General features: G+C 38.8%; 2 protein-coding genes across 2 annotated transcripts in view; both read right to left on the minus strand.

The window, feature by feature from the left end:
- Positions 1 to 19,751, minus strand: part of NME5 (NME/NM23 family member 5) — a 33,123-nt gene extending 13,372 nt beyond the window's left edge. The window contains exons 1-3 of the mRNA XM_065875388.1: positions 19,623 to 19,751; positions 12,692 to 12,897; positions 11,926 to 12,026 (exon numbers count right to left, since the gene is read on the minus strand). Coding sequence (XP_065731460.1) covers positions 11,926 to 12,026; positions 12,692 to 12,897; positions 19,623 to 19,751 — 436 coding nt within the window. The remainder of the gene's footprint in view (positions 1 to 11,925; positions 12,027 to 12,691; positions 12,898 to 19,622) is intronic.
- Positions 19,752 to 20,955: 1,204 nt separating this feature from the next.
- The window catches only part of BRD8 (bromodomain containing 8), a 29,567-nt gene continuing 25,418 nt past the window's right edge, over positions 20,956 to 25,104 (minus strand). Inside the window, exons 24-27 of the mRNA XM_065875652.1 lie at positions 23,216 to 23,305; positions 23,049 to 23,117; positions 21,572 to 21,749; positions 20,956 to 21,006 (exon numbers count right to left, since the gene is read on the minus strand). Coding sequence (XP_065731724.1) covers positions 20,956 to 21,006; positions 21,572 to 21,749; positions 23,049 to 23,117; positions 23,216 to 23,305 — 388 coding nt within the window. The remainder of the gene's footprint in view (positions 21,007 to 21,571; positions 21,750 to 23,048; positions 23,118 to 23,215; positions 23,306 to 25,104) is intronic.

The following is a 25,104-nucleotide window of genomic DNA, read 5'->3' on the forward strand; positions in this document are numbered from 1 at the left end:
AACAATCTCCTCTTCTGCATTTACATTTCCATGTTGTTTACAGTAAATACATAATGGACAATGTTATGAAAAAGAAAAATATGAAGAATGTGTATAATCTAGGAGATTAATTCATCACAAAAATTAACTCCTGTCAACAAAATGGTAGGCATTTTGCAAAGTGTTACAGATACAACAGTGAATAATACATGCTTCTTGCTCTCTTACAGACTACTGAATATACACATAAAACCTATTTCTATAATAGTCTGAATATTCCTGCTCTTATTTTTCAGGTTTTAAAATAAATAATGTAAGATTTAGGGAAATTTTAGTGTGCTTTTTTGAACACTATGTAGGTGAACCAGACTTGCAGTACAACAAAAAATATATTTCTACCAGAAAGAAATGTATAACTCTTCATAGGTCTTTTGAGGTTGATCTCCATCAATGTGCTTATTTTTTTTTAAATAAATTTTTTAATTTATTTTTTGCTGAGCTAGGTTTTCGTTGCTGCACACAGGCCTTTTCCAGTTGTGGCAAGTGGAACTACTCTTCGTTGTGGTGAACGGGCTTCTCACTGTGGTGGCCTCTCTTGTTGCAGAGCATGGGCTCTAGGTGCGCGGGCTTCAGTAGTTGTGGCTCGCAGGCTCAGTAGTTGTGGCTCACGGGCTTAGTTGCTCCGTGGCATGTGGGATCTTCCCAGACCAGGGCTTGAACCCATGTCCCTTGCATTGGCAGGCAGATTCTTAACCACTGCGCCACGAAGGAAGTCCCAATGTGCTACTTTTGATAAAGATAAGAAAGCAAAGCAACTAGTCTCATGTGTTCAGATCTAAATCCTCATTGACTGAAGGCAAAGGAAGGTGGGAGGATAATTTCTGTATGACTGTATGTATATGTGTATAGGCTCAGTCTCAATGAGACAAAGACTAACAATGGGAGTCATTTGCCAGGATGCCATGAAGAACTGGGAGAAGTCTCACAGGTATTGGGTAACAGGCTCCTTTCCTATTAGTCTCATGATACTACCCTTTATTACACTGATTACTGTAATAATTCTGTTTTATTTTGATGATATAAATATTTGTCATCTGTCTCTTCTACTCTGTAAGATCATGTTAAGACAACGATTATCATGTTCACTGGCCCCAGGTCCTTTTATATTATTTTAAAAATGAAAATCTGAAAAAAAATAAAAATGAAAATCTGATTATGTCGCTTTCATCCTTAAAATGCTTCACTGATTCCTTCTTTTTCTGTTTTTTTTCTTTTTTTTTTGCAGTACGCGGGCCTCTCACTGTTGTGGCCTCTCCCGTTGTGGAGCACAGGCTCCAGACCCGCAGGCTCAGCGGCCATGGCTCATGGGCCCAGCAGCTCCGCGGCATGTGGGATCCTCCTGGACCAGGGCACGAACCCACGTCCCCTTCATCGGCAGGCGGACTCTCAACCACTGCGCCACCAGGGAAGCCCCTGGGGTTTTTTTAATACATCAGGTTCTTATTAGGTATCCATTTTATACATAGTAGTGTATACATGTCAATCCCAATCGCCCAATTCATCACACCACCACACCCCCCGCCACTTTCCTCCCTTGGTGTCCATACATTTGTGCTCTACATCTGTGTCTCAATTTCTGCCCTGCAAACCAGTTCATCTGTACCATTTTTCTAGGTCCCACATATATGCGTTAATATACGATATTTGTTTTTCTCTTCCTGACTTACTTCACTCTGTGTGACAGTCTCTAGATGCATCCACGTCTCAACAAATGACTCAATTTCGTTCCTTTTTATGGCTGAGTAATATTCCATTGTATATATGTACCACATCTTCTTTATCCATTCATCTGTCAATGGGCATTTAGGTTGCTTCCATGACCTGGCTATTGTAAATAGTGCTGCAGTGAACATTGGGGTGCATGTGTCTTTTTGAATTACGGTTTTCTCTGGGTATATGCACAGTAGTGGGATTGCTGGATCATATGGTAATTCTATTTTTAGGTTTTGAAGGAACCTCCATAATGTTCTCCATAGTGGCCATATCAATTTACATTCCCACCAAGAGTGCAAGAGGGTTCCCTTTCCTCCACACCCTCTCCAGCATTTGTTGTTTGTAGATTTTCTGATGGTGCCCATTCTAACTGGTGTGAGGTGTTACCTCATTGTAGTTTTGATTTGCATTTCGCTAATAACTAGTAATGCTGAGCAGCTTTTCATGTGCTTCTTGGCCATCTGTATGTCTTCTTTAGAGAAATGTATATTTAGGTCTTCTGCCCATTTTTGGATTGGGTTGTTTTTTTAATATTGAGCTGCATGAGCTGTTTATATATTTTGGAGATTAATCCTTTGTCCATTGATTCATTTGCAAATATTTTCTGCCATTCTGAGGGTTGTCTTTTCATCTTGTTTGTAGTTTACTTTGCTGTGCAAAAGGTTTGAAGTTTCATTAGGTCCCATTTGTTTATTTTTGTTTTTATTTCCATTACTCTAGGAGGTGGATCAAAAAAGGTCTTGCTGTGATTTATGTCAAAGAGTGTTCTTCCTATGTTTTCTTCTAAGAGTTTTATAGTGTCCAGTCTTACATTTAGGCCGCGAATCCATTTTGAGTTTATTTTTGTGTATGGTGTTAGGGAGTGTTCTAATTTCATTCTTTTACATGTAGCTGTCCAGTTTTCGCAGCACCACTTATTGAGGAGACTGTCTTTTCTCCATTGTATACCCTTGGCTCCTTTGTCATAGATTAGTTGACCATAAGTGCGTGGGTTTATCTCTGGGCTTTCTATCCTGTTCCATTGATCTATATTTCTGTTTTTGTGCCAGTACCATATTGTCTTGATTACTGTAGCTTTGTAGTATAGTCTGAAGTCAGGGAGTCTGATTCCTCCAGCTCCGTTTTTTTCCCTCAAGACCGCTTTGGCTATTCGGGGTCTTTCCTGTCTCCATATAAATTTTAAGATTTTTTTGTTCTAGTTCTGTGAAAAATGCCATTGGTAATTTGATAGGGATTGCATTGAATCTGCAGATTGCTTTGGGTAGTACAGTCATTTTCACAATATTGATTCTTCCAATCCAAGAACATGGTATATCTCTCCATCTGTTTGTATCATCTTTAATTTCTTTCATCAGTGTCTTATAGTTTTCTGCATACAGGTCTTTTGTCTCCCAAGGTAGGTTTCTTCCTAGGTATTTTATTCTTTTTGTTGCAATGGTGAATAGCAGTGCTTCCTTAATTTCTCTTTCAGATTTTTTTTAACATTAGTGTATAGGAATGGAAGAGATTCCTGTGCATTAATTTTGTATCCTACAACTTTACCAAATTCATTGATCAGCTCTAGTAGTTTTCTGGTGGCATCTCTAGGATTCTATTTGTATAGTATTATGTCATCTGTTTTACTTCTTCTTTTCCAATTTGTATTTATTTCTTTTTCTTCTCTGATTGCCGTGGTTAGGACTTCCAAAACTATGTTGAATAAGAGTGTGAGATTGGACATCCTTGTCTTGTTCCTGATCTTAGAGGAAATGCTTTCAGTTTTTCAGCATTGAGAATGATGTTTGCTGTGGGTTTGCTGTATATGGCCTTTATTACATTGAGGTGGGTTCCCTCTATGCCCACTTTCTGGAGAGTTTTTATCATAAATCAGTGTTGAATTTTGTCAAAAGCTTTTTCTGCATCTATTGAGATGATCATATGGTATTTCTTCTTCCATTTGTTAATATGGTGTATCACAATGACTGATTTGCGTATATTGAAAAATCCTTTTATCCCTGGGAAAAATCCCACTTGAACATGGTGTATGGTTCTTTTAATGAGTTGTTGGATTCTGTTTGCTAGTATTTTGTTGAGGATTTTTGCATCTATATTCATGAGTAATATTGGTCTGTAATTTTTTTTGTACTATCTTTGTCTGGTTTTGGTATCAGGGTGATGGTGGCCTCATAGAATGAGTTCGGGAGTGTTCCTTCCTCTGCAATTTTTTGGAAGAGTTTGAGAAGGATGGGTGTTAGCTCTTCTCTAAATGTTTGATAGAATTCACCTAAGAAGCCATTTGGTCCTGGACTTCTGTTTGTTGGAAGACTTTTTTTTTTTTTTGCGGTATGCAGGTCTCTCACTATTGTGGCCCTCCCGTTGTGGAGCACAGGCTCCAGACGAGCAGGCTCAGCGGCCATGGCTCACACGCCCAGCTGCTCCACGGCATGTGGGATCTTCCCAGACCGGGGCATGAACCCGTGTCCCCTGCATCGGCAGGCAGACTCTCAACCACTGTGCCACCAGGGAAGCCCTGTTGGAAGATTTTTAATCACAGTTTCTATTTCATTATTTGTGATTGGTCTGTTCATGTTTTCTATTTCTTCCTGGTTCAGTCTTGGAAGGTTATACCTTTCTAAGAATTTGTCCATTTCTTCCGGGTTGTCCATTTTATTGCCATAGAGTTGCTTGCAGTAGTCTCTTAGGATGCTTTGTATTTCTGTGGTGTCTGTTGTAATCTCCTTTTTCATTTCTAATTTTATTTTATTTTATTTTTTTTTTTTTTTTCTCATTTCTAATTTTATTGATTTGAGTCCTCGCCCTCTTTTTCTTGATGAGTCTGGCTAATGGCTTGTCAATTTTGTTTATCTTCTCAAGAACCAGCTTTTAGTTTTATTGATCTTTGCTATTGTTTTCTTTGTTTCTATTTCATTTACTTCTGCTCTGATTTTTTTTTTTTTTTTTTTTTGCCGGCCTCTCACTTTTGTGGCCTCTCCTGCTGCGGAGAACAGGTTCCAGATGCACAGGCTCAGCGGCCATGGCTCACAGGCCCAGCCAGTCCGCGGCATGTGGGATCTTCCCGGACTGGGTCACGAACCCGTGTCCCCTGCATCGGCAGGCGGACTCTCAACCACTGCACCACCAGGGAAGCCCTGCTCTGATCTTTATGATTTCTCTGCTTCTGCTAACTTTGGGTTTTGTTTGTTCTTCTTTCTCTAGTTCCTTTAGGTATAAGGTTAGATTGTTTATTTGAGATGTTTCTTGTTTCTTGAGGCAGGCTTGTACAGCTATAAAATTCCCTCTTAGAACTGCTTTTGCTGCATCCCATAGGTTTTAGATCATTGTGTTTTCATTCTCATTTGTCTCTAGGTATTTTTTGATTTCCTCTTTGATTTCTTCAGTGATCTCTTGGTTGTTTAGTAACGTATTGTTTAGCCTCCATGTGTTTGTGTTTTTTACATTTTTTTTCCTGTAATTGATTTCTAATATGATAGCGTTGTGGTCAGAAAAGATGCTTGACACGATTTCAATTTTCTTAATTTGCTGAGGCTTGATTTGTGACCCAAGATGTGATCCCTCCTGGAGAATGTTCCGTGTGCACTTGAGAAGAAAGTGTAATCTGCTGGTTTTGGATGGAATGTCCCATAAATATCAATTAAATCTATCTGGTCTATTGTGTCATTTAAAGCTTGTGTTTCCTTATTAATTTTCTGTTTGGATGATCTGTCCATTGGTGTAAGTGAGGTGTTAAAGTCCCCCACTATTATTGTGTTACTGTCGATTTCCTCTTTTATAGCTGTTAGCAGTTGCCTTATGTATTGAGGTGCTCCTATGTTGGGTGCATATACATTTATAATTGTTATATCTTCTTCTTGGGTTGATCCCTTGATCATTATATAGTGTCCTTCCTTGTCTCTTGTAACATTCTTTATTTTAAAGTCTATTTTATCTGATATGAGTATTGCTACTCCAGCTTTCTTTTGATTTCCATTTGCATGGAATATCCTTTTCCATCCCCTCACTTTCAGTCTGTATGTGTACCTAGGTCTGAAGTGGGTCTCTTGTAGACAGCATATATATGGGTCTTGTTTTTGTATCCATTCAGCAAGCCTGTATCTTTTGGTTGGAGCATTTAATCCATTCACGTTTAAGGTGATTATCAATATGTATGTTCCTATTACCATTTTCTTGTTTTGGGTTTGTTTTTGTAGGTCCTTTTCTTCTCTTGGGTTTCCCACTTAGAGAAGTTCCTTTAGCATTTGTTGTAGAGCTGGTTTGGTGATGCTGAATCCTCTTAGCTTTTGCTTGTCGTAAAGCTTTTGATTTCTCCATAGAATATGAATGAGATCCTTGCCAGGTAGAGTAATCTTGGTTGTAGGTTCTTCCCTTTCATCACTTTAAGTATATCATGCCACTCCATTCTGGCTTGTAGGGTTTCTGCTGCGAAATCACCTTAACCTTATGGGAGTTCCCTTGTATGTTATTTGTTGTTTTTCCCTTGCTGCTTTCAATAATTTTTCATTGTCTTTAATTTTTGCCAATTTGATTACTACGTGTCTCTGCGTGTTTCTCCTTGGGTTTATCCTTTATGGGACTCTCTGCGGTTCCTGTACTTGGGTGGCTATTTCTTTTCCCGTGTTAGGGAAGTTTTCGACTATAATCTCTTCAAATATTTTCTCGGGTCCTTTCTCTCTCTCTTCTCCTTCTGGTACCCCTATAATGCAAATGTTGTTGTGTTTAATGTTGTCCCAGAAGTCTCTTAGGCTGTCTTCATTTCTTTTCATTCTTTCTTCTTTCTTCTGTTGCGCAGCAGTGAATTCCACTATTCTGTCTTCCAGGTCACTTATCCGTTCTTCTGCCTCAGTTATTCTGCTATTGATTCCTTCTACTGTAGTTTTCATTTCAGTTATTGTGTTGTTCATCTGTGTTTGTTTGTACTTTAATTCTTCTAGGTCTTTGTTAAACATTTCTTGTGTCTTCTTGATCTTTGCCTCCATTCTTTTTCCGAGGTCCTGGATCATCTTCACTATTATTATTCTGAATTCTTTTTCTGGAACGTTGCCTAACTCCACTTCATTTAGTTGCTTTTCTGGGGTGTTATCTTGTTTCTTTATCTGGTACATAGCCCTCTGCATTTTCATCTTTCCTTTCTGTGAATGTGTTTTTTGTTCCACAGGCTGCAGGACTGTAGTTCTTGCTTCTTGCTTTATTGATTCCTTACTGCACTTATATTCAGGACAGAATTCCATACATTGGCCCACTGACTACACTATGTGTCCTCTATTTACCTCTTCAACCTCATCTTAGTGTCTCTTCCTTCAGATCTTTCAGTTTATATATGTGCCATGTACCATATTCTTTCCTGCTCATCACTTGAGCACTTGCTGTTCTTCTGCTAGAATGTTCTTCCCTTTCTCTGGTTAACCACTATTTATCCTTTGGATCTCAACTAAAATGTCACTCCTCAGTCGGGCCTGTCTTGTTACCAGTCTCTCATGATACCCTCTAATTGCCATATAGTACTTACCACACAATAACTATGCAACTGTTAGATAATAACTATGCAATTATATAGGTAATTATTGTTTAGTGGCTATCTTTTGAACACTAAACTATAAACTCCAAGAAAGCAGAAACCTCATCTATTTTTTATAATTTTATTTTTTAAAGTTTTATTGAGGTATAATTCCCTTATCATGAAATTCTTCCACTGAAGTATACAACTTATTTAATAAACTTATAATTGTGTGATCCTAACCGCAGTCCAGCTTTAGAAAACTTCCATCATCGCAAAAATGTTTCCTTGTATTCATTTGCAATTCACCACTACCACTCCCACCCCCAGCCCTTGGCAACCATGAAGCTTCTTTCTGTTTCTAAAAACATCTTTACTGGACATTTCCGATAAATGGATCATATAATATATGGTCTTTTGTGCCTGGATTCTTCTACTTTGCATAATGTTTTGAGGTTCACCCATGTTGTAGCATGTATCAGGAGTCTGTTCCTTTTAATTGTTGAGTAGTATTCCATTGTATGGCTGTATGGCTATACTAAATGCTGTTTATCCATTGGTGAACAGTTGGATTGTTTCCAGTTTGGTGCTGTAGTAAATAATGCTACCATGAATATTCACATGTGTTTAAGTAGAGTTATGTTTTCATATCTCTTGTGTGGGTACATGCTGCCAGGAGTAGAACTGGTAGTGGAGTTACATGTTACGTGGATGTGTTAACATTTTAAGAAATCACCAAACTGTTTCCCAAAGTGGCTGTACCATTTTACAATAATGTATGGAGAATGCCAGTATCTCTATACCCTTGCCATTGATTATAGCCATTCTAGTGGGTATGCAGGTGGTATCTCATTGTTTCAATTTGCATTTCCCCAATGATTAATTATGTTGAGCACTTTTTCATGTGCTTATTAGCCATTCATCTTCTTTTGTGAAATGCCTATTCAATTCTTTTGCCCAGTTTTTAATTCAGTTGTTTGTCTTAGTATTGAATTGTAAAAGTTCTTTATATATTCTGGATACAAGTGCTTTACCTGATATATCATTTGCAAATATCTTCTCCCAGTCTGTCGTTATCTTTTCATACTTTAAAAAAATATTTATTTATTTATTTTTGGCTGCATTGGGTCTTTGTTGCCACGTGTGGGTTTTCTTTAGTTGTGGTGAGCGGGGGAGCTACTCTTCACTGCGGTGCGCATGCTTCTCATTGCAGTGGCTTCTGTTGTTGCAGAGCACGGGCTCTAGGCATGTGGGCTTCCATGGGCTCAGTATTTGTAGTTTGCAGGCTATAGCGTGCAGGCTCAGTAGTTGTGGTGCACGGGGTTAGTTGCTCCATGGCATGTGGGATCTTCCTGGACCAGGGATAGAACCCATGTCCCCTGCATTGGCAGGTGGATTCTTAACCACTGTGCCACTAGGGAAGTCCCCTTTTCATACTCTTTTTTTAATTTTTATTATTATTTTTTTTTTGCGGTACGCGGGCCTCTCACTGTTGTGGCTTCTCCTGTTGCGGAGCACAGGCTCCGGACGCGCAGGCTCAGCGGCCGTGGCTCACGGGCCCAGCCGCTCCGCGGCATGTGGGATCTTCCCGGACCGGGGCACGATCCCGTGTCCCCTGCATCGGCAGGTGGACTCTCAACCACTGCGCCACCAGGGAAGCCCCCTTTTTCATACTCTTAATGATGGCTTTTAAAGAAGAAAAGCTTTGAATTTTGATGTAGTCCAATTTATCAATATTTTCCTTTATAGATCATACTTTTGATGTCATATTTAAGAGCTTTGTCCAACTCAAGGTAATGAAGATTTTTTATATTTTCTTCTAGACGTTTTTAGCTCTTATGTTTAGGTTGATGATCCATGTTGACTTAAATTTTGTGTGTGGTGTGAACCAAGGGTCTAAGTTGTTTTGTTTGTTTTTGCATGTGGGTATCCAGTTGTCTCTGCACCATTCGTTGAAGAGCCCACCCTCTCCCCATCAAATTTTCTACATACTTTTGTCGAACATCAATTGTACATAAATGTAAGAATCTAATTCTAGATTCTCATTTCTGCTTCATTGATCTTTATGTCTACCCTTATGTCAGGACCATACTGCCTTAATTATTGTGGTTTGATAATAGGTTTTGAAATCAGGTTAGTGGAGGTCCTCCAACTTTGTTCTTTGTTTTCAGAATTGTTTTAGCTCTTCTAGATCCTTTGCAATTCCATATAAATTTTAGAATCAGCTTGTCAATTTCTACATAAAAGCATTCATAGACTTTTATAGGGACTGTATTAAATTTATCAATTTGGAGAGAACTGCCATCTTGACAATATTGACTCTTCCAGGAACAAGGGATGTCTATTTATTTAGATATTCTTGAATTTCTCTCAGCAACATGTTGTGCTTTTCAGTGCACAAGAATTTCAATTCTTTTGTTAAATTTATTATTAAATATCTTATTTTTGATGCTATTGTGAATAAAACTGTTTCCTTAACTTCAATTTTGGATTGTTTGTTTCTCTGTTTTTGCTGACCATTTATTATTTGTCTCTGACCACTTATTATTTGGAAGTTGGAGGACTTCCACTAACCTGATTTCAAAACCTATTATGAAACCACAATAATTAAGACTGTATGGTACTGATATTAAGGATAGACAATAAAGATCAATGAAGCAGAAGTGAGAATCTAGAATTAGATTCTTACATTTATGGCCAACTGATTTTTGACAATAGGGCTGGATGAATTAATGAGAAACTAAAAAGTGTTTTCATGTTTCTTACATAGATAAACTTTCAATGTACTTTTTTTTTTTTTTTTTTGCGGTACGCGGGCCTCTCACTGTTGTGGCCTCTCCCGTTGTGGAGCACAGGCTCCAGACGCGCTAGCTCAGCGGCCATGGCTCACGGGCCCAGCCGCTCCGCGGCATGTGGGATCCTCCCGGACGGGGGCACGAACCCGCGTCCCCAGAATCGGCAGGCGGACTCTCAACCACTGCGCCACCAGGGAAGCCCTCAATGTACTTTTAAAAGCTTTTTCATGGCATAATTTATATACTGCATTGTATATTTATTTTTATAGACTTTTAAAATACAGTCTTCTTGAAAAGAGCAGAGACATCTTATTCATCTTTGTATTTCTGGCACACAGTAGTTAACTCAATAAATTTGTTGAATGAATGGAATATAGCAAAGCTTTGAATCAGCCATCCCTATTAAAAGGGAAGGGAAGAGCACTAGCTTTTTCAAGGATTAGGAATATATTTTAGAATATCTTTGTAACTTGTTTTAGTGACTCCTCATCATATAGGCTTTTGCATATAGTTCCTGATTGACTGCTAAGCAAGAGGGAGTTCATATCATAAACTCTGAGACCTTTCTCTCAAGAACTTCACATTCTCATAGCAAGAGATCTGCAAGGTAGTAGGTAATAAATCATTTATCTTTATCCTACAACTGCTGCTTCTCAAATGTCTAACTGTATCTAGAGGATTAACTCATGGTAAAATCAATCTAAAATAACAGTTTAGGGATATAACCCTATGAGTAAGAAGTGCTTCCAAAAATATCTTCTACTTAAGATAAATTAGCTTTTAACTCTATTTTAGTTAAAAGCTAAAGAGGAAAAGTCTAATTCACTAGTAGGACTAAATCTAAAGATCTACCACATTAAAAAGACATCTCATGTTTAAGATGTGCTCCAAAATAATACGGAAGCAGGAAAAGTAGGAGCAGGGGTTATAGATGAAATAATACTGAACTAAACCAATTATACTTCAATTAGAAAAAAAAAAGACTGACCAAAATTGTTGAAGCTGGGTGATGGGTTCATTAGGGGTTTATTATACCATGCTATCTACTTTTGTGTAAATATTCCACAATAAACAGTTCCAACAAAAAAAATATCTTAATGGGATGGATACGACAGAAATTTCTGTCACAGAAATAAAGTATGTAGTAGGCAAATCCTTTTTGTGTATAGATATCTTTAAAACAATTTTTGTTCAAAAATCTGAACTTTTAAATCTCCAAGACAATTTTCAATTTTCTTTGAATAAATCTTCAGCAGAAAATACTGAGGAACAGGTCTAAATTACTTAGAGAAAAAAAAAAAGCCAAAAAAAATTCAAAATTGCCCAATGCTTTGACTTTTCTTTATAATGAAAATCACCAAAATTCCTTTCTGCTCTAAAAATATTACTGAAAATAAACTAAAAACTTATTGCTGCTCCTTATTATACCCACTTATAAAAGGTTTACAACTTTCATAACAGGTTGGAAACAAAAAGAGGGCCTGAGAACTATTAATTTCATAAAGCCATGAGTTTGTTAACAAACAGTAAACTGTTAGAGAAAATGGCAAATCAGTCATAATTTCCAAAGAAGATTCTTTTTTCAAGTGTAACAAATTTGACTGATGCATTTAGGGATAACTAAAAGGAATTACAACACAGAAGAAGAAAAACCCAAGAGAAAAGAAAGAAAAAAAAGTAAACTCTTCTCAAAATATTCCCTAGAGGTCACAATTTAGTTGTGAGAAAAATGTTTTCTACTCTTGGCTTCAAGTTAAGTAACTACAACTTGAAAATATGACAGAATATACTGGAGAAAAACCCTGTTATCTTCCTTCCCAGCTTCATCTCCAAAATAAAAGAGAAAGCAAACAAGCAGATGCAACTAATTACTCATCTGTAACTCACCTGCAGGAAACATGAATCGCATTTCTCTTTCTGCTGCAGCAAAATCATTACTTCCATGAAGTGCATTCCTTAGCTCATCTGTGCCATAAATTGCCCTTAGACTAAAAGCAAGTTAGAGATGATGACCATCCAATCTGACATACCTTCTTTACTTTTTACATATGCATTCTATTTAGGAATTTTACAGAAGCATCGCCACTTCTCACATATGGAGGTCTTAATCTATTTTGAATTTAAGCATAAATCTATCTACATGAGGGTCAAATATATTTAAATCTGTGGGAGGGATACACTGGAAAAATAAGAGTTACCTGGGTGAAAAAGAGGTGTTGTTTTGTGACAACTGAAAAAGCAATGCATTTTCAAAGTGCAAGAACTCAATGCCCTCTGGTTTCCAGACATTAATGATAATGCTGAAAATCTGAGTTTCTGGTCCTGCATTACCAATATTCTATAAAATACCATACCAATTTTCCCATGAAAAATCCTACACCAGTGGCAGTATAGTTCAAGGATGAGAGAAAAATAAGGCTAGTCAACCATAAATCAAAATTCTCTGAGACCTTTTGTGGTATTTGATATTAAAATACACATTTAAGTAGTTAAAACACAAAATGGACCTCCCCCACCCAGCCCTCCACCACCACCAAAAAAAATCAGGTTATTTAGGAAAACTTTCAAATTAAAGGAAATTCCTATTACAGTGAAATCAGATTTTTTTTTTCACTTTCATAGTTGGATTCCATTTTTCCCCCAGGAAAGTTACCTGTCTGGGTGTGTCTCCTTAGCTACTAAGCTATTACTTGGTCCCAAGAGTTCTTTCCAGTAAGAGATAGCTTTAAGTCTAGCTAATATCATGGCAACAAGTGGTCCAGAACTCATGTAAGCTGTTAAATTGGGGAAAAACATTTTCCCATACTGTTCCACATAAAAGTTACTACAGTGCTCAGGGCTGAGATGCAGTTTTCTTCTCTAAAAGAGAAACAAAATCAACAAAAGCTTTATTGACAGTTCAATAATACCTCATTAAGTCATTAATAACTTGAAATTAGTACCAATCTGACCACAAATTTGAGATTTATTTTTGTATTATGAACAAAGGGCAAGATAAGAAAGTTAAATGTAGGCTGTAAATAAGAATTATTTAACCTACTTAAGAAAAACTATTCCTGTTGGGCAGCCTCTTTCAACATATGGTATGTTAATGACAAATTCATCATATCTCCTTCTTAAAGTAAAAACACGCCAATCATCAATATTCTGTTAATACATACTTTGTACAAAGCAACAAAATTGAGGGGCTTCCCTGGTGGCACAGTGGTTGAGAGTCCGCCTGCCGATGCAGGGGACACGGGTTCGTGCCCCGGTCCGGGAAGATCCCACATGCCACGGAGCGGCTGGGCTCGTGAGCCATGGCTGCTGAGCCTGCGCATGCGGAGCCTGTGCTCTGCAACGGGAGAGGCCACAATAGTGAGAGACCCACGTACCGCAAAAAAAGTAACAAAATTGGACTTTAGAATATTCCAAATTCATCTTTCCCTATTTGTGATATTTTCCTATTCATTGTGAAATTTTCCTACATATTTTAGGGAGCGGGTCTCATTATGGTATTTAGAAATAGTATGCAGTATAATGATGCAGTAAACAAGTTTCTCACTTGAACATGAAAGTTGTATATTCTTTATTCCGGTTCTGCCATAAATATGTTGATTCACTATGATCTTAAGAATAATTAGTTAGCATTAAGTTTGTTAATTTGAAAGAATATGAAATGTTTGGGACAAATAAATGTTAAGTTTGTTCACAAATGAGAAACTATATGAATTATTAAATTTTAAAAACCATAGAAGCTGAGTCAGTCATTCTTCCAATTAGAAAGCATCACATTTTCCCTAAGAGCAACTATTTGAGTATATCTTATTTATTTATTTATTTTTGGCTGCGTTGGGTCTTCGTTGCTGCGCACGGGCTTTTCTCTAGTTGTGGCAAGAGGGGGCTACTCTTTGTCGCCACGCACGGGCTTCTCGTTGCGGTGGCTTCTCTTGTTGAGGAGCACAGGCTCTAGGCACATGGGCTTCAGGAGTTGTGGCAGGTGGGCTCAGTAGTTGTGGCTCTAGAGTGCGGGCTCAGTAGTTGTGGTGCACAGGCTTAGTTGCTCCGTGGCATGTGGGATCTTCCCGGACCAGGGCTCGAACCCGTGTCCCCTGCATCGGCAGGCGGGTTCTTAACCACTGCGCCACCAGGGAGGTCCCTTGAGTACATTTTTTAAAAAATCACTCCATTACTACTGTTTATCAAATCCACTAAAGGTGGATCAGGAGGGAAAGGGCTCAAAATAGAATAGAGGGATTCAAGGTAGACATCAAGGAAAACTTGCTGGAGTAAGGATGATGAGACATGGAGATAAATTACTAGGGGAAGGCTAAAAATCTCCAAGATTAAGGCAGATATCTATCTTTCTAAAATGGGTTAGAGGGCTTCCCTGGTGGCGCAGTGGTTAAGAATCTGCCTGCCGATGCAGGAGACATGGGTTTGAGCCCTGGTCTGGGAAGATCCCACGTGCCGCGGAGCAACGAAGCCCGTGCGCCACAACTACTGAGCCTGCGCTCTAGAGTCCGTGAGCCACAACTACTGAGCCTGTGTGCCACAACTACTGAAGCCCACGTGCCTAGAGCCCATGCTCCGCAATGAGAAACCACTGCAATGAGAAACCCGTGTACTGCAACAAAGAGCAGCCCCCGCTCGCCGCAACTAAAGAATAGCCCAAGCGCAGCAATGAAGGCCCAATGCAGCCAAAAATAAATAAATATATTTATTTAACTAACTAAATAAAATAAAATGGGTTAGATTTTCCTGAAAGTACAGTGTGAATTTTACCAAGTGACCTACCTCTTAAAGTCCCTTCCAAAACTATCATGTGTCTTCAAGTTTCAGAAACTTGATAAAATTGCTTGGTTTGTAGAGAGGGATCTAAACTGCCCAGAGCAAGAATCTTGTAGAGATGCTTACTAGGTAGGTCAGCAATGCTATGAACAGGCTCTACTGGACAAACATAACATTCTCACTAGTCAAGGATGAGTTACAGTACTTAAAAAAAAAAAAAAAAAAAAGGTGCTGACATCTATTCACATATTAAAATTCATATAGTCAAGAAATAGAAGAAATTTGAGAAGTTATAACAGTGCCTGATTTAGTATAATCCTTGATTCTATTATTCAAAATTAAGATATGCCAGTATTTGTGATTCTTATGCATATTGATTTGAGTGCTTTTTTTTCTGCATTGTAAGCCCTTATCTGCCATTATACCCCTTAACAAGCAAGGGGAGCTATATTCTGCAGGTATGCTAGCTAATGCAGCGTAATTTTAAAAATTAACGGCTCATCTTAAACTAAAGTTGATACTGAATCAGTGATTCCATCAGTTGCTTTAAAATTAGATCAGATAAACTTTTTTGGAATTTAGATTAATATTTTCACAAAGAGGGAATTCCCTGGCAGTCCAGTGGTTAGGAGTCTGTGCTTTCACTGCCAAGGGCATGGGTTCAGTCCCTGGTAGGGGAACTAAGATCCCGCAGCCGCGGCCAAAAAATAAATAGAAATCAACAACAACAAATATTTTCACAAAGAGGAGTCATTAGTTTGTAACACAGGAAAGGCTGCCACCTACTGAAAGAATACATCATATTTTAGGAGTTTTTTCCTAGATGGGACAAGAAAGCCTCAAGTTCAAGGAACTCCCACCTATAATAGAGCCTACTTTTAAAGCATACAATACAAAGGACAAATGATTCCACTGACATGAGACACCTGGAATAGCAAAGTCATAGAGACAGAAAGTAGAATAGTAGTTACCAGGGGTAGGGAGAGGGCTAAACGGGTAGCTAGTGTTTAATGTGTACAGAGTTTCAGTTTGAGATGACGAAAAAGTTCTAGAGATGGATAGTGGTGATGGCTGCACAACAGTGTGAAGGTACTTAATTCCCCTGAAATATACGCTTAAAAATGGTTAAAAAGGTAAATTTTATGTTGTGTATATTTTATCACAATTAAAACAAAAAAGAAGCATACAATATACCAAGGAGTTCTTTGGTTTGAAACTTCTTGCTGACTAGGGAAAAGTGTTAAATATTAGCATTTACACTAAGTTGGTTTTTTTCTTATTTGTTTTTTTTTTTTTTTTTTTTTTTTGCGGTACGCGGGCCTCTCACTGATGTGGCCTCTCCCGTTGCAGAGCACAGGCTCTGCACGCGCAGGCTCAGCGGCCATGGCTCACGGGCCCAGCCGCTCTGCGGCATGTGGGATCTTCCCGGACCGGGGCACGAACCCGTGTCCCCTGCATCGGCAGGCGGACTCTCAACCACTGCGCCACCAGGGAAGCCCGGTTTTTTTCTTAACACTGTTTTAATTTATAGTTATCATTAACTCCTTAATTATTAAGTTTTTCACTAATTCTTTTCAAAATATGGACTTAAAAGACAAATTGGAAACTTTATATTATTTGTATACTTTGTTTCTTTCTCAAATTAATGAGTAATATACTTACAGGGCTAAAAAATTCAAAGCAATATAAAAAGGTTTATATGAAAAATCTCATTCCCATCCCTGTCCTAACCCAGCCTGTTCTTCCTCACCCTCAATATGCAACCATTTTTTAATGGTTATTTATCTCCTAGTTTCATTTTGCAAATACCGGCAAACATGTATATTACTTTTTCTCTTTCTATCATAGAAAGTAGCCACACATTGTACTGCATCTTGCTTTTTTCCATAAAAGGACACAGAGAGGTTTATAATTAGTTGCATAGTATTCAATTTGGTGGATCGCCAGGGTCAATTTAACCAATCTTCTAATGCTGGGTTGTTTTCAATCTTTTGCTTGTAAATAAATCATGTTGCAAAAAATAACCTAGATATAGGTCACTTCATATTAATACATGGGTTATAGGAGAGATTCCCAGAAGAGTACTGCTGGGTTTAAGGGTATATGCATCTGTAATACTGATAGATAATTGCCAGATCCCCTTCCATAGGGGTTATGTCATTTACTTTTATATTCTTGCCAGATGGTATCTCAGTGTCATTTTAATTTGCTTTTTTCCTGCTTAGAGATTGAGCATCTTTTCCTATGTTTCAGAAGCATTTGTTTTTCTTTTTCTGTGACCATCCACATGTACTGCCCATTTTCAAGCGAATTTTTATCCTGTTCCAGCAGCTTTTTATATACTAGGGAGATTAGCCTTTGTGATATGAATTACAAATCTTCTTCCCAAGTCTTGCCATTTGTGTTTTGACTTTGCTTATTATGTTTATTTGGCCATGTGCAAGTTTTTTATATTTATATATATATATATTTTTTTTTTTTTTTTTGCGGTACGCAGGCCTCTCACTGTTGTGGCCTCTCCCGTTGCGGAGCAACAGGCTCTGGACGCACAGGCTCAGCGGCCATGGCTCACGGGCCCAGCCGCTCTGCGGCATGTGGGATCTTCCTGGACCGGGACACAAACCCGTGTCCCCTGCATCGGCAGGCGGACTCTCAACCACTGCACCACCAGGGAAGCCCCTATATTTATACTTTTATCAATCTTTTCCTTTACAGTACCTAGACTTTATTTTTTTTTTAAGTAAATTTATTTATTTATTTATTTATGTCTGTGTTGGGTCTTCATTGCTGCACATGGGCTTTCTCTAGCTGCGGCGAGTGGGGGCTACGCTTCGTTGCAGTGCATGGGCTTCTCACTGTGGTGGCTTCTCTTGTTGCGGAGCACAGGCTCTAGGCACACGGACTTCAGTAGTTGTGGCGTGTGGGCTCAGTAGTTGGGGCTCGCAGGCTCTAGAGTGCAGGCTCAATAGTTGTGTCACATGGGTTTAGTGGCTCCGCAGCACGTGGGATCTTCCCGGACCAGGGCTCAAACCCACGTCCCCTGCATTGGCAGGTGGATTCTTAACCACTGTGCCACCAGGGAAGCCCGAGTTTTCTCCTTTTTCTATTTTTTAAAAGATTCAATAGGCAATATGACACTGTATATTTATTAGAGAATAAAAAACTGAAATTTCAAATAAGGATGGTAGAGAAAAAAGGAAGATTAAAAATATTCCATTCTAAAGACGCAGACATAGAGAATGGACTTGAGGACATGGTGAGGGGAAAGGGTAAGTTGGGTCGAAGTGAGAGAGTGGCATGGACATATATACACTACCAAATGTAAAATAGATAGCTAGTGGGAAGCAGCTGCATAGGACAGGGAGGTCAGCTCGGTGCTTTGTGACCACCTAGAGGGGTGGGATAGGGAGGATGGGAGGAAGATGCAAGAGGGAGGAGATATGGAGATATATGTATATGTATAGCTGATTCACTTTGTTATAAAGCAGACACTAACACACCCTTGTAAAGCAATTATACTCCAATAAAGATGTTCAAAAAAATTCCATTCTATTTGTTAAGTTTTTTTAAATATGATAATGTTTAACAACACTCTATATTCATTTTCAAAACTACCAACTGCAGAACAAGTATAAGGCTTAAAACATTAAAAGTTTGTAAATAACTGGAAAAAAAAAAAAAACCAACCAAAAAAACACCCAACAGGGGCTTCCCTGGTGGCACAGTGTTTGAGAGTCTGCCTGCCGATGCAGGGGACATGGGTTCGTGCCCCAGTCTGGGAAGATCCCACATGCCGCGGAGCGGCTGGGCCTGTGAGCCATGGCCGCTGAGCCTGCACATAAAAACACCCAACAGTCAAGAGAAGACCAAGTAAATAGACTGTGACTCATCTGTACAGAAGAGTATTACACAGAAGTTAGGAAGAATGAGATAGATTCAGATGTAATGATCTGGAATGCTATCTGAGGGACTCTGTGAAGAGGGTCAAGGGAAGGGGACTGCCCTACTTTATGGGGGAAAAATGTTTGTAAATGCATAAAAAAAATCCTGGAAGAACAGGGAAGTATTAAGTGGTTGCCTCTCTCTGGAGTTTAGGACTTGAGCTGGGAGAGGAGAGATGGAAGAAAAAGAAATTTTACTTCTCATTTTATATCCTTTTGAAATGTGAAAAAACTTTTGTAATATTATCACATATAACTTTTATACTTACAAGAATAAACCTAAATTTCATGCTAAATACTAAGGATCTAAATGGGCTGACACATTTACATAAACATTTTTAAAAGGTAAAATCAAAGGTAATCTTGGACTTCCCTGGTGGCGCAGTGGTTAAGAATCTGCCTGCTAAGGCAGGGGTCACAGGTTCGAGCCCTGGTCGGGGAAGATCCCACATGCCGCGGAGCAACTAGGCCCGTGCGCCACAACTAATGAGCCTGTGCTCTAGAGCCCACAAGCCACAACTACTGAAGCCTGCGTGCCCAGAGCCTGTGCTCCGCAACAAGAGGAGCCACCGCAATGAGAAGCCCACGCACTGCGACGAAGAGTAGCCCCTGCTCACTGCAACTAGAGAAAACCCGTGTGCAGCAATGAAGACCCAATGCAGCCCAAAATAAAAATAAATAATAATAAATTAATTTTAAAAAATAAGGTAATCTAAAATAACAGTTTAGGGATATAACCCTATGCCTAAGAAGAGTTTCCAAATATATCTTCTACTTAAGTGAATTTTAAATTCTATTTTAGTTAAAAGCTAAGGAGGAAAAGCCTAATTCACTAGAGAGAAAAAAAACATGATGATCCTGCCCAGAAGTTACCTGAACAATGGTGAATCCAGATCTGAGAATAATATCTTGTATCTCCTCCTCTTTGTCAACAATATCTGGTTTGATAATGGCCAGAGTCTTTTCTACATAGATCTGAGGTGGGGGCATTGACAGCTCCATTCTGGCTTTTCAGTGTACAATTTAAGAGATTCTTGACTGGTATCAACTGTAATGACAGGCACCCCCCCAACCCAAATTTAATGTAATTGTGACTAAAGAGCATTATCAGGTGCTTAATTTTATTAATTTATAAAGCTGGAAACTGTCATACCTTTTTCAACAAGCAGCGTCTCAATAATACGATTTCTACTCTGCGTCTAAGTCTCCTGCGGTGAGTTTTCCTAAGCACTTTCATGGAGGTGGAGAGACCAAGGAGCAAGGCGAAAGCTTAGGACCCTGGGGACCCAGGAGGAGACTAGGTCTGCAACCCTCCGCGCCGCTCAGCGGCCCGCGCCCCGCCCCGGGGAAGCTTAGCATCAGGCCCGGTTGGAAAGCAGAATCCCTGACCCTCTGTGGGCTGCACCCCCAGATTCCTTCCGAATCCGACCCTCATCTGGGCACTCACCTCAGCCCGGGCTCCTGGAGAGTCACCACATGTTGTTGCTAGGAGACCGGAAACCCAGCTTAGAGACGGTGGCTGCAGAGGCCCAATTCCAGCAGAGCGCTTGGCAGCCTTTGGCTAGCTCAAGAAAGGGAACCAGCCACAGGCATTTTTATTCCCCTTGCACATCTTAAAAGCAATAGACGTTTTCTAACATTTTCCTCATAATTTATCTTACTTCATCCTCCTAGCCATTCGAAGGACACTTCAATTATCTCCACTTTATAAATGATGAGACAAATCATACACTTTCCCTCGTCCTACCCCAGCCCCTTCCAGACAGTGTATGTAAGAAAACCCATGTTAAATACCTTCCTTATTTCACCAGATAATGCTATCCCCTCTATTCCAAGCTTCTGTAAACATTAAAAGGCAATCTTTGACTTGTGAAATAACATTTATTTAAAGAGCAGTAAAAGAAGTTTCATCTGTTTACCTCTAAATTAAGCCTATGAAACAAAGACATGGGCAACATATATGGCATAACCCCAAATTTCAGCTTTCTGTGTTTTCTTTATATTATGTCCACGGGCACCTTTAATTCTTTGGTTGTAAGTTAAGGCATTATTCTTATTGGAAAAGAAAACAGAGAAGTGGTAAACAAGTACTGGGATCTTCTCTAGGTCAGAGTCTCAATGAAAGATCCAAATTCCAGAAAAGTTCAGGGTAGCAGCTCCAAGTTAGCAAAACAGGTTTTCCATCATCCATGGGGTTGGTTAGTTCTCATTCCAGACTATTTAAGACTCTTCTTTCATCTAACCAAATACTCAGCACCTACAGGGTCAAGGCAGACAACAAGCTATGAATCTTTATGGAGGTTTGAAAGCAGTTTTATTTCTTTCTCCGCAGAGATTCAACTACACTTTTTTTCTTTAAAGTAAGAAGCTGCCCAGAAAAGAAACCCTCAAATGTCTTCTTCTGGCTACCATATCTTATCTCCTATAGATGGGACAATGTGAACATATATTAATACCAACAGGTACAGCAACCAAAAAATGGACAGTGACTCCAGCCTCTGGTTTGCATGTTTAGCCCTCTGACTTGAGGCTCTGGAAGCAGATGTGCCCATTATTTATCTATCCCCAGGTCTCTTAAGAGCTCTTCACTGCTGCCTGCCTTCCTAGACTATTTTACTTCACTATCTATTAAAGCTGGTCCCACAGAGGCTCAGAGTTTTCCAAACCAGCAGGTACAATGTCAGTCCTTCAGGTCCTTGAATCACCTCTGAACATAAACTCTGGGAACGCAAGGTCACTTCAACACCACCCTTATTCTCACAGAATAAAATCAGATTCCAGAAACTACATTCCTTTTTCTTGCAGCTCTCTACCTACAGTACCTGAATCTGTTCCAAGACTTCTCGCTGCATCTCCACAGCCATACGGTACACCTGATGATCAGAGTCATTGTACATCACAGCGTTCTGGAACATCAGCATCAGGTCCCTCTGGAACTGAGCCACGGTGCGAATACGTCCCTTAGACAGGTTCCTTTTCAGGCTAGTTAAGTCCATGGGTCTACAGGTGGCCAAGAGAAACCAGAGGAAATCAAACCTTCATGTGGAACATGTGGTGACCTAACATGCTCTCCTGAAGAACTAACCAGCTCTTAATGAAAACAGTAGTAAAGATAACAATCCCCATCAGATAATAAAATAGCAATAGCAGCTAACATACGACTGCTTACAATAAGCCAAGTGCTATGCTAGATACTTTCTATATGAACTCACTTGATCCTCTCAATAAACCTATATGGTAGGTACCATTGTCACAATTGGCAATGAGGAAACTGAAATCAAAGAAGTTAGGTACTTGACCAAAGTCACACAGCTTAGTTTCCAATTCAGAAACAGCCTGACTCCAGAACCCACAGGCCCAGCCATTTCACTTTACAATTGGAGGTATCAAAGTTATAAAGAGCTCCAATGATCAGTTTGTCACAGGGTAGTTACTGACCGATTGTTTACAATGTGTAGTCATATACTAGGTATTTAATCAACTGTTTTTACTGTATCATCAAAAGCTCAGAGGTTTTTTTCTTCTTTCATGGAGATGAAAAGAGAATCAAGTGAATATTAAGGTAAATATTATATAATGCGACACAGAGAGTGGGTATATAAAAGGCAGCATAGCAGCGTAGAAAGAGGACTGAACTGGGAGGTAAGACTCTGGGGTTTAGTTCTAGCTCTGCTATTCACTGTTGATCACAGACAAGTCATGACCACCTCTGAGTCTTAGTTTCCTCATCTACAGAATTAAGGAGTCTGTCTCCAAAGGTTCTTTTCTGATCTTTTATACACTACTAACACACACTGGTTTATGAGAGCATTTTAGATGAACTATGCTATAAAAATCCAAAGTACTGCAATCAACCAGTGTTTATAATCCATTTGGATTACCATCTTTGCCTTAGCATACCTATAACTGCCTGAATGAATACAGTGTTCCTTTTAAAGTTGTGCTCTGAAATAACAGTGCCAAAAACTACCAAAGGCAAATGTAAGATTATATATAAGATTATAATAAATGGATATTACTTAAAAGTCAATACTGATAAAAGCCTCTTTATCCTTTTGTTCCCTATATTCTCAAATGAGGACTGAGCTTACCTTACCATAACTTTATAAACTTGTTCAGCTGTAAAATATATCTTGAGCTTAAGTAATGTAAATGAAATAAAGTAATGTAATAAAATAAATATAAATAAATATAAATAAATAAAATAAAATACTGTAAATGAAATAAACAGATGTGAAATAAAGTATGAAAAGACAGATATAAAAGCAACCAACCTTTCTTGACCCCTTTGCCACTGACCTTTTCACCACATCCTTGTATCCTGGGGCCTGCCTTTCTGACACAGGCTTCAGAAACAGACTGCTGAACCTGTTAAGGGACAAACCCAGAGAGGATGAAGAAACCCTGGAAAGTCACCCTAAATGAGAAGAGTGGCTGTGAATACCAAGAGTGGCTTGGAGTCCTACCTGTGACTGGCTATCATCTTCCAGACTGGCAGGAGAGTCTTCTTAAATAGCAAGTGATCCTGAACAGGGTCACTATGGCCTAGATCAGGCCTATAGGATAAAGCAGAGCAGAAAACAAACAGTAACTTCACAAATGGTATTCTGTTCCCCCTAGATGCTTGATAAGGTTTCCTCAACACATAGTGCTCCTAGTTAACATCTGAAGGAAATAACACCACAGGAATGAAAACATGCTTTCATAAAGGACCCTAGACTCTATAAATATTCTCTTACTGATCAGTATTATCAAATGAAGTGGTTAAATTCTTGTAAAGTGTACTAAAAATAGGCAACTGCCTTTGCCTTTTGGAATCTTGCTGATTTGCCCTTTAGCACCTGTGACTTTAAAGAAGTGGTCTACAAAAGTAGTCTTTGTTCACTGATGTCTCCCAAGTTCCTGGTACATACTAGGTGCTCAAATAAGTATTTGATAAATGAATCTGGTCCTGTTTTTTTATGCAGAAATATGCCACATTAAGAAGTATCTCTCCCATACTTCCAGAGGAAAAAATACTTGGTTTCATATCCCAAGGAATTCTCTTACACTTCATCTGAATGCTATACAATTTAAATATTTTTCCTTTTCACTCTCCTCTGTATAGTAATCTTTAAAATACCAAGAAAAATCCATTTCTCCTCATGGTCCTTCCTTCTCTGGGCTAAACTGCCTAATTTATTTAGTTTTTCTTTAGAGGTGCAACTGCTCAATGTTTTATTTCATTTTATAATTTTCCCAGTTGGCAAGTTTTCTACTTACCCCAAAGTTAAACATCATGTTACACTTCACACTTTATACACTGCATTATTCTCTCTAAATAGACTCTCTTCACACCTAAGGTTTCACACCCTCATTTTGCTTTATGTACCACATTGTGTGCATCCATTTGAGCACAACTCATACCTTATCATTCTCCAATTTGAACAGCTCCACATAACTATTCATTTTCATGATGCACTATCTCACTTGTATCTAAATTACATACCACAAAAATCAATTTTTCCTTAAGCCCAGAACCCTATAAGAACAAGGGACTTAAAGCCCAAAGCAAACCTCTTCCTTTGTCTCTGATCAGTCAGTCAGAATAAACAATAGGTCCTTGGTACTGATGCAATTTTGTTCATATAGCCACAGAACAGGTATTTATTGTTTCCATTACGTGAAAGGTACTACAATAGGTTTTGTAACTTCATAATCAATCACCTTTGCAATATTTTAAGAAACAATCCCTTGCTTACCTTTATTTCCATCTATTTGGAAATGCATGCCAAGCAACTACACGTGAAAGTGTGTGAGTGGAAAGGATATGCACTTAGACTGGTACTCCAAAGGTTCTACTTTACTCCTGAGAGTCAGTACAGACTAAGGAAGAAGCCAGAAAAGAGGGGCCTAGGGAATGTCTATCTTTCAAAGTAGTTTTAAGGTTCCCTAGTGATAGCACAAGAACTCAAATGCCTATCTCCCCTTAAGCTATCTAGCCAAGCAGACTCAATTACTAATATCTACTGCTTTCTAATAAAGATTTCATGTTTAACCTAAATTCTAAGAGTGTGGTGTTTGCGTTTCAAGATGCTGAAATGTCATGAGATAAAACATCCCAGATTATTAAAGATTTCCCGTTTTGGGGATAGTCATCATATGCCATCTGCTCATACTCACAAACGGAGTTATAGAAAAGCAAAGGAAGCAATTCTTCAACAAGCTAGGTTTTTAGCTGTATTCTATTTGTGTAACAAAAATTTGTAATCTGCTATTTACAAAAATATATATGCACGGTTCAGTTGTATACCTTAAACAAAAGAAGGCTAAAATAATTACTGGTTTGCCTCCCCACAGATAATGTGGGTGGATC

Source organism: Phocoena phocoena, chromosome 3 (assembly GCF_963924675.1).
Source record: "Phocoena phocoena chromosome 3, mPhoPho1.1, whole genome shotgun sequence".
NCBI classification, from domain to species: domain Eukaryota; kingdom Metazoa; phylum Chordata; class Mammalia; order Artiodactyla; family Phocoenidae; genus Phocoena; species Phocoena phocoena.